The 10,515-nt window shown below is 41.1% G+C and overlaps 1 protein-coding gene across 1 annotated transcript; it reads right to left on the reverse strand.

The window, feature by feature from the left end:
* Positions 1 to 1,999: 1,999 nt before the first annotated feature.
* Positions 2,000 to 9,602, reverse strand: mydgf (myeloid-derived growth factor). Its single transcript, XM_061078421.1, has 6 exons — positions 9,366 to 9,602; positions 7,905 to 7,955; positions 7,733 to 7,794; positions 7,340 to 7,421; positions 4,844 to 4,916; positions 2,000 to 2,922 (listed from the first exon to the last, which is right to left on the reverse strand). Exons 1-6 carry the CDS (start codon positions 9,519 to 9,521, stop codon positions 2,843 to 2,845), a joined length of 504 nt encoding a protein of 167 aa, XP_060934404.1. The 5' UTR covers positions 9,522 to 9,602; the 3' UTR covers positions 2,000 to 2,842.
* Positions 9,603 to 10,515: the final 913 nt, after the last annotated feature.

Here is a 10,515-nt window from a genome sequence, read left to right on the forward strand (position 1 = left end):
TTTAGTGCCTGGATGACAGCATAGAGGCAGCTCCGAGTCGCACACAGACACACACACACACACACACACACACACACACAGACACACACTCCACCGATGCTAAACAAAGAGCTATTGTGCTGCAGAGACTTATGACTCAATGGAACAACCATCCTGGGAACAAAGTGTCAAATTTTCTTTCCACGAGGCCAAAAAAACTGGAAATTAGATTCTGGAAGTGCCACAGCTTTGCTCTACGATGCATTAATTACAAGCAGGAAACTGTGGGAGTTTCTTGGCAGCGCTTGTGTGTTGTGATCTCAATGAAACTCGGCTCTGTCAAAGTGCGACTACGCAACAGATTTCCTCGCAATAAATTCATGGGGTTTTATAGTTACAGTCGTTGCTACATTTTTCTGCTACATCACTCGCAGTTGTATTACAAATGATAAACCACAGCTGCCAATTGAGGACAATCAAGTCTACTGATTTTCTCTTGGCTTAACATAAAATGAATAAATCCCTGGACACTATATCTCTATAAGCCCACAAAGATCAGTGCTCTATACATTCCCATTTGTGCCTCTGGATCAGAGACTGTATATAAAAGCTCAGGATTTAGTAGATCCTCCCGGCAAAGCCTGACTCCCCAGAAATTAGGAAGAAACAATGGAAGCGCTTTATCGCATGCAAACATTTATCTGAGAACAATATATGTTAATTGAGTACGCTCACAGTACTTTTGGAAGCAATATCTTCGTAATACTCATTTCAATACCAAGTTTCATCTGAAGTCTCATTTGTACTCTGGAAACATGTTTTTTTAATTGAGTTTAATTAGGAATATATTAATTCTGATTGTAAAACTGTTAGAAATGTTCTCCTCAAAGCTCTGACAGTGCTCAGAATATTTACTGACTGGCACTTTCTCTTTTCATGTTTAGCCTTTGATGAGCCACGGGGGGGTTCAATCAGATCACTGTGATCTCACACAAGACAAAAAACCCAGACTCATCTCCAGAGCAGTGACAACATGTCTTTACTGAAACATACATCACTTTTCATCATGAATCGTAAACGATCACGAAGTAGAAAACAAAAAGAAGAAAAGAAAATATGTAACATCTTGTGTTTTGTTTGATTTATTTCCCGGGCAGGATATGGACGTGGGTACTTCCTGATGTGACGTCTTGATGGTGACAACAAGGGACACACAACAAACATCCCAGTTGAGCACTTCCTCAACTCCAGAGGACAGACGAGAGAAACCAAACCGAGGCCAAACAAGGTACGAACCTCGGGAAGTTGTTTTCCGACCACAGAGTCAAATCTGAAATCAATCCCCAGACCTCACCCTCTGGACACTTGTGTGGATCTAAGAAGGTCGGATCAGTGTAGGAAAGATAAAGGTAATCCTGCCCCCCCCCCCTCCATAAGAGCAGGCAGAGAGCGAGGGACCAGAGGGATCTTTAGAATAATGACGTACTTCTGAAACATGCACAATATCCTCGCTGACCCACACGTGACACTAAAGGATGAAAGCAAAAGCGTTCCAGAGCCAAACGTCTGTGCACACACTATATTTAGCTTTGGTTAAATTTCACACAAAGTAACTGAAAGTTCAGTAAAATGTCACAGAATTAGAAAAGAGTGGGTTTAAAGAGATAGCAGAATAGGGGACTTTTGGGACCATTATTGAATTGTTAGCTACAGGCGTGTAATGAGGATATTTCTATTAAACTAGAACCGATTCAAACAATTTCTGTCGCAAACCATGATGTATTTTTATCCTGTTTAAGAAAGGAAATCAGACACACGGTAAGTTGTATGCACTCATTATCACTCTTTGGTTCTGATGGTGTAAGAACAAAACTGTGTGAAATGAGGACCAGCGTGCCTGATCCCTCTGTTCCTCCAGTCTGAGCTTTTGATCTGACGTGCCGGTCAATAGGACTTTCTGGTGTGTTCGATTTGTTGTCTTGTGCGCACCAGAGAGAAAAAAATCTTTCAGGAATCCAGAGGCTTTTTATTTATTTATTTGTATTTATCCAAAACATGACCGTGTATAATGTTCTCTTAATTCCACATGATGAAGCCACTATCTGCTATATAATGAGCATAGCTTCTGGTCAAAAAGCAGAAAAGGATCAAGTTTTCACAAATAATACAGAATTGTGATATCAGGGAATCAGATGTGATGCTTTCAGTTATCTGGAACAGATGAAGATAAACAGACAAGAGACCGCGTCGTCGTCTCAAGAGCAGCTCAGAGTGCAATGAGATTGAGGAAAAAAAATGTAATTGTTTATGTGTGTGCCACGATGATACAGGGGGATTACTCACTTCCCTCTCAGGATTACACAAGAAGGCTAAATCCCTCCCGACTCTAAATGTGTTATCTATACTCAACAAACCCCCACACACCAATCCTCTGTACATTCACATACGTCCCCTGTGGATCAGGGCAGATTTATTCACTGAAAATCTTATAGCCTCAAAAACTAAGACACAACTATGGAAGCACTTTATCTTATGGCAGAATTTTAACTAGGACACTATGTTGTAAAAAAAAAAGAAAACCTGGAGACTCAACTGACGCTTCCTCGTTTTATTATTTTCGTCCCAAGTAGCATAAATCTACTGAGGTAAGAGAATAACCGGGTACAGTGTTTTAATGTTCTGACACAGAAGGTGCTGCAAAGGCAACATCAGTATCATCCTACTTCCAATTTTGGTTGTAACTCAGGATTCAGATCCTTCCTTCATTGACTGCTGAGCTGAAACAGAGAGGCCCAGCTCAGAGCCTACCCAGCTGCTCCCATTGGTCAAATCGTGACCCGAGCAGAGTCAGACTTCTGACCAGTTACAGCTCGACGTGCCGTGTCCGTCCGACGGCCGTCAGTTTGGAGAGTTGAGCGTTGAACTTGCCGTCCTTTTGGGTCACTAGAAGTCAGGAGAGAGATTAAATTGCTGTCAGAGACAAGATTATTACAAAAATAAGGACAAACAGTGTCAGCGATTCACAAGCACCTGAACCCAGCCAGCGCTGTCTGACGGCAGAGCTGCAGAGGCAGCAGTTCCAGAGCTGCAGGTCCAGTCCAACCTGCTGCCTGTTGCCAAGAGCAGTAACAGCAGCAGGCGATTTAAAACAGCAGATGTAGATGTGCGCCATCTATAGGCAAGGGAAGTAATGCAGTGCTGCAAGAATATGTCCCTAAACTGGGAATAAGTTGGTAATTGTAAAACTTCTGGTTCCCTTTTTTCTGAAAGTTGATGTTTTTTTAATTGGTCTCAAATAAGGTCTGCGTCTCACACAAGCTCAAGAGACTTTCAAATGTTATTTTATGACAAAATATAGTTATTACTTCTTCACTCATGATTTTTTAAAGCTTTAAGCGAGCAAATGAGACTAAGGAGGCTGATGGGCTCACGAGACACATTAAAACAGACGATGAGTCCACCTTCACAGCCTTGTTGTTTTTATACTCACACTCTTCTGAACAATTACTAACTTTCCATTTAGAAAAGTTGTTGCAGAAGAGGTAGGTGCTTCAAATCAAATTTGGAAGCTCATTAGCAACAGTGGTGTAGTTTGTTTATATAATCAGTAATTCATTTCTGACAACTGCAAAAAGAGTTGTATTTTTCTGGCTGATTTAAATGTGTAGGTACTCTAAGCTTGTGTGTGTCACTGTTCCAATTTCTGCATTTATCTATAGGCCAGTGGAAAAACCCCATAGCCTCTTTGTTGAGGTGTGAGACGGATGCTTACTTCTGGGTTGGCCTACAACAATACGTCATCCCTGTAGCTCTTTATAGCTGCTGCATCCCCCCCCCCTCCTCCCCCCACACTTGTGGCACCTGCAGGCAACGAGTGATACAGCTGCATTTGTTTTCTTATTAGAGCTGCGGTTGTGTCAGAGGTGTGAGGTTGTGAAAATGTAATAGTTCTGTTCACTAGAGCATATTATTTGCTGGATAAGTGAGACCTTAGTGATCATTCTGCTCACAGCGTATCTGCTATTCCTAACATTCACTTGGATGAAAGAGGCGAAGGGTCCTCACCAGTTGTGCAAGGAAAAAGAAACGAGGGTGGGATACAGGGATGATAAAGAGATAATAAGCAATGTAAGCTAAATAATTTTTTTCCAAAAGCATCAGTATCATATCTGTAGAGAGCTAGAGACAGGATGGGGCAAGCCCATTTCAGCATTTAGACGAAAGGGAAACAGCTAGTTAAACCTAACCTTCCGATTCCGCTTCAGTTCAACTATTAACTTGTTATTGTTATTCTGTTTGTTCAACCCTTAAATAATAAAATAAAATAAAAAAATTGTTTTGAAGGGAAGTTAAATGTTGCAGGTAGGTCTAAGCTGCAGTTACTTTTGTTTAGAATAGGTGGTGCTGGTCAGTCTTTGTGAAAAGCTAGTGAATCAATGACTGAACAGCTCCCCTGTGTGATAATCGTCAGCTTACTAAATATGAATATATTTGGTTCATATGTATGTGAGTTACAAGCTACTTCACTAATGCACTTCTATGGCAACTAAAAGGTACAATTAGGAAACACACAACTGTTTAGGACTCAATCCCTACAGCCTCATCTGCTGAAAATGAAGTTATTGTACATTTCTGTTCAGTTTGACTTGTTGCTAATTACAGTCTGGAACTGAAGACCCAGAGTGGAGATTTTCTGCTGAAACTGAATAAGAACAAATGAAGCTACAGGGACAAAGTGGCAACCCACTCCCTGCTGGAACATATGCTTATTCTTAAGAAGGAAGTCAGCAGGGGGCTCGCAGTGTGCTGGAGAGAGGGCGAGGGAGTCAGAGTGACAGGCAGTGGGAGTTGATCAATTTCTCACCTGTTGAGTCTCCAATGGTGAATTCGTCGGGCCTCAGAGGCACGTCACTCTGTCCTGCCCCTGCAGTCTGGGACTGGAGTCACACACAGCGGCGGTGATGAAGAGGAGGAGGAGGAGGAGAAAGGGAACAAGGAGAAAGAGAGAAAAACAAACAGGATGAGAGGCGGGAACAGCAGACGGGCTGGGAAAGCTGGAGGATGTGACGACAAGGTCAAGGAGCTGCTGTGCGGGGGCGTATGCGAGGTTATTCCTGTCCCGTCATAGTGAAGTTGTATGTGTGTTGGTTTTCTGTTTGCAGGGCTCAGAGCCGGAGCAGGAGGATGGAACATCTCTCTCACTAATGACAGAGTGACACTACTGTCCTTGCTGCGGGAAGGAGGCGTGTCAAGGTGAACTTCACCGATGACCACACCAGATACACAGACCTCCACTGAGTGACTGTGCTCAGACACAGTCCAGACATTAACCTTCCACAAAACATTACGTGCAGAGACACGACTATTCAGAGCCCGACTTCCAGGACAAATAAAGTTTTTATTTTTTTCTTAATGTCTTTCTGTGTGTTGGTTTGTCGGACCTGCTACGAGCCAGTGTGGCCCGATGCGTCATTAGAGGGCAATGGATTTAAAATGTACAGGAACACGGGGAGCACATAATGGGTTTCCATGGAGACATAAGTTTGACATTAGGGGTTGTTAAGTAAAGCAAAAGACATGTCCAAAGTGTGAGGGACGACATGATTTATTCAATTACGCTCAGGAGTTGCACTGCTCTGTCTCTGATGATGTTAGGTGACATTTAATGGATCAGTGTCTAGGATCTAGTGTCATCTAATGGTGAAGTGTCATTTCACAGCCAAACTGAAAACCCCTCACTTCAACCTCCCCTTGAAAGCATGTGGGAGGACCTACAGTTACCTCAAGATAACAAATGTCAAAGGCCGTCATCCTTAGAGTCTGTTCAGGGCTTCTGTAGAAACATGGTAAACTCCCAATGTAGATTTAAAGGGCTCATTCTAAGCTGATGAAAAAACAACGTTGCTTAATCCCCTTAAATCCTACACACTGGAATTTTAATTTCAGATATCTCTGACTCATCAGGCTAAAAGAAGTCAGCAGAAACTTGAGCGGTAAAAGGAAAACTTTAAAGATGCTGACATTTTATTGACTGTGAATTGGATATCATTCACTTGTGGTTGGGTCAAAATGTCCTTAAATCAAGAGCTGAAGCAATTAATCAACTGTTAACCTGACAAAAACTGGCGCATTAGCTGCTTTTCATTTGTTTGATTAGAAAAATAACCAACACATCCATAGATGGTGAAAATAACAGTTAGTTGCAGGTGTGGTGAAATGCCTCCGGATCTCAGCAAGCTTGACAGCACAAAGGTCTGATCGGCTGAATTTAGAAACACAAGGACCTCTTTATGCATGAATAGTACATGCATTCACACATGCATGTCCAGGACCGAGACCCACAGCTGCAAAACAATAGACTCAGAAACCAAGATAACAAGGTGACAGCCGTTTCCCTCTATTTGCAATCAAGTGAGGAAACTGCTGGACAAACAAACCTGCCTTGCATTTTACCCCTCATCCTGACGAATGTACTGCTGCACTGCTGGTGTGTAGGTGGATGGATTTTACTTGCAAGCTATGCAAAAATGTTCATCAACAATATTAAGCCTTGGTTTTCTGACATTTGTGCAGACACGTTAGATTCTAACCTCTTAACTTATTTGGGCCCAGTATGGCCGGCTTTAATCTCTTCACTGACAGGGAGCCTGGAGCAGCGAGGTAATATCAAGGAAAACTCATTACTGCACTTTGTCTTTGTTAGCGAGTGGAGTCCTGTGAGCTTTTTGCTGTCCAGCAAAAGCTCCAGTCCAACTAATCATTCAGGAGAAGCGCTGAGGAGCAAAAACACAGGGGGAGGTTCATCCTGTGTTGCACCCACAGCATTAAAACTATACTGTGCAGGTTGTGGTGCAATCTGGCTTCCAACATCTTACAACACTGACGACAAGGAAGATGCAACTGATAGACAATTTAGTGGGTTAGCTTAGTGTTTCACAAGAAGAACATTCACCGAAACTGGATTTTAAGTTTAAATTACCGTGACATTTAACTTGTTCTATGATCCAACCGATTATTCCAAGATGTAAGTGACTGGAACACAAGCCATTTCATTTGTGGTTACCCTTAATTAACTTCACCAAGGAGGTAATGTTCTTGTCTGTGTTTGTTTGCAGGATTACACAAAACTACAGAACGGATTTCCACAAGACTTGGTAGAGGGGTGCAGTATGTGTCAGGGGAAATTTTGACTTTTTAAAGTTATTTTTAAAATTTTAACACCTCTGCAAATGAAGAATTTGCATTGCCTTTGCAGAGGTATGTGCTCTACCAAGTGGCATTAGTAGTTAACATTATTGGCCCTTTTTTTAAAGTCAGCTACAGTAGAAAAAAAATCAAAACAGTGTTTCTTTATACTTACATATGCGTTGGCATATTCAATTTTGGTTCCTTTCAGTTCAGCTTTGAACTGAGTGAAAAACAAGTATGATTTCCCCTGAGGCCTGGAAGGAATGAAGAAGAAATATTTGTTATCAACTCTTAAGTCATTTGCAATTCATTTCCACACTTATGAAATCAGTCATGAATATATTTAAATGGTGTTGGAACATTTGTGGGTTTATTTTGTCTCTTTCTAACCCTTTGCGACTGTCACAACTAATTTAAATCAGTAACCCCAAACAGATGGGACAGAAGATAAAAGCACTGAACATCAGGGTCACTGAACTGAAGACAAGTCAGCACAGATAGCTCTGCAGCCGCTGAGAGTGTGTGTGTGTCTCAGAGTGCGCTTGTGTGAGTGTGTGTGTCTCACCTCCAGACAGAACAGGAAAACAGAGTGTCCTCATCACTCAGGCCCACACTCATCAGCCATTGCTGTTGGCACAAACACAGAAGAACAAATCTGTTTATATTCTGCTGTAATCAAAGATTTAATAAAGTGGTGAATCAGTAATCGGCTGAGAGAGAGAGAGAGAAAAACTCACCTCATTCGTTCCCCCTTGTGAAGCATAAGTGAATGCACATTCATGATCCATCTGCAATAAAAGAGAGGCAGTTAGAGCATAGATTCTACATATTACATTCATTCTTAAGCGATCAATTACTTTAACAATAACACTTCATTAATCTTTTAATTATTTGTGCCACAGGGTGAACCTGAACAGGAGGGAAAATACAGTCTGTTGCTCAGTAACAGTGTTTGATTGTTGAAAATAACTTCACAGGTTTATTTTGACACTAAACATGGCTCCTGTTCCTTTAAAGCTGAAACCGTTAGTTTAACCCGATTGACAGAAAAATAATAAGTAACGATTCTCTTGATTAAATGTTTCAATTGTTTTTAAAACATGAATATTTACTGCTTTTAGATTGTTGGTCAAACAAAGCTAAAAGTCGCCTCGTTAAGTAGATTGATCAAGTAATGGAAAAAATACTAAACAGACTAATCAATAATAAAAAAAAACAGATGTTAGTTGCAGCTTTAATTTTATTTGCATGCACCAGTTTCACATCTGCAGAAGGAGGAATCACTGCTAAATTGGGGTTGAGAACTAAATCTACATTGAAAGCTTTGCAAGATAAGATATAAGTTATAAAATAAATAAAAAATCCTTTATTTTTCCCACTATGGGGAAATTTGAGTTGTAAGAGCAGAAAAGAAAATATGGATAATAAAATTAATGTAAACAGGGTAAATACAGTGTCACAGGCTTGCACATATATGTTATTGAAATTGAACAGTCAAATCCCGTAGAATATTGAAAGTAGGATACAGAAAATGTCGTCATTGCTCATATTCTTAAAATAATAGCCTACATCTTATTATGCAGCCACAGCAATTATCCATGTTACTAGTGACACCTGTGCTTTTGTTGCTATGACAACGGGCTGGTTGTGATGGGTATGTGTTGTAATTAAATGCAATAATGCTTTAAAACCAATATAAAAACAAAGAATGAATAGATGAGAGTGTTTGTTGAACAGGAATCCCATTCACAATTCCTGCCAAACCAGAACAGCAGCTCTCATTCACTGCAGCTCAGCCAATCAGCGGAGCCGCTGTGGCAGCGACGTGTCAGCCTCTCAGCGGCCGTGACGCCATCACGCCGCAACTCCAGCTGGATGTAGTTCTTTTCATTTAAGTGGTTTTTAAGGTCAAATATATGAAATAAACAAACGTTGCATGACGGAAACGTGACTTCTACGCACATAGCAGATCGTAATGTGTTTGAAAATGTTGCTAGTACTCTAATATAAGGCTAACACGCGACAATGGAGTAATAACAATAACGTACACGGTTAGTGGACTACAATACAACTCGCACAGGACAAATACAAATGAATAAATGTATAAATGAAGTTAAAGATCTGTGTGTGAGCTGCTCTGGTTAAATATCCGAGCCCACAGAGTCAGGTGAAGACCCTCACTTCCTCCTGTCACTCACTATGCTCTGGCTGAACGTGTGCACGACTCCTCCAGGCTTCACGTTGAACTCCACCGTCTTCGTCCGCTCGGCAGAGGCCGCGGTCGGGACGAGAGAGGAGACCAGCACGAACACGAACATCCAGGTCACAACACGGCGGATGAGTTCAGGCGCCATGTCTTCCTCCTGCTGTCCGGTGAGAGAGGATCAAAGTGGCCGCTCCGCTTCCCCCCGGTGCACCGTCCACTGAGAGTGACGTCGCCTGCCGCGTCACACACCAACCCAAACCCAATAAAGAAAAAACAAATACAAGTACAGTTTTAATCTTTGTCTTGTTGTGATGACACTCGTCTTAATTTGAAGTTGATCCGATGTAAGCCATGGTACAAGTACATCAAAATAAAATTGTGGAATATGGCCAAAATGGCCACTAAATATAAAATAGCAGGTTTCCTGCAGCGTTTTTCCAATTGCAACTGAATACTTTTTTGTTTGTCTGGTCATGGTACACCTGTATATTGATTTTTGTGAAGACCGGTCAATGTGAACACGTTCCAGGGGTCTCGGGGGGCACCGTTGAGCCATTTTGCGACGCCCATTGAAAATTCCTCCAGAATACGTCAATTTTCACCACTTTCTAACTTTCTGCAAATTTTGGTAAGAATTTGAGCATGGTAAATCCCTCAAAAAGCCAATTCGTTTGCCTAAATAATAATAATAATAATAATAATAAAATTGATAATCTTTACAATTTCAATAGGGCCTCACCTGACCTTTGATCAGTACTCGGGCCCTAAATAAATAAATAAAGGGTCTCGACTTCACTTGACATGAAAAAATGGTTAAATTAAAAACTGTTTACTGTTGAGAAAAATAATACTACAGAAAGTAGTACAGAAATGTTATTTTCTTCTGGAATGTGATGTTACCATCTCTGGCCGCACGGTGTCGCCCTCCAACAGCCAAATCTCAATTGCAAAATTCTACATCCAGCAAAACAGGTTTGACTATTACTGAAACAAGTAAATCTGGATTTATATAAGAGGAAACTACTACAAATACAACACACATCAGAGGTTTTCAAATATTTAATGTCAATAAAAGATAGATAGCTGGCAATGAAACTGTCCCATGTAAAACAGAAACTTTCATCCATTTAAAAGCTAACAAG

Source organism: Limanda limanda, chromosome 9, assembly GCF_963576545.1.
Source record: "Limanda limanda chromosome 9, fLimLim1.1, whole genome shotgun sequence".
NCBI lineage: Eukaryota > Metazoa > Chordata > Actinopteri > Pleuronectiformes > Pleuronectidae > Limanda > Limanda limanda.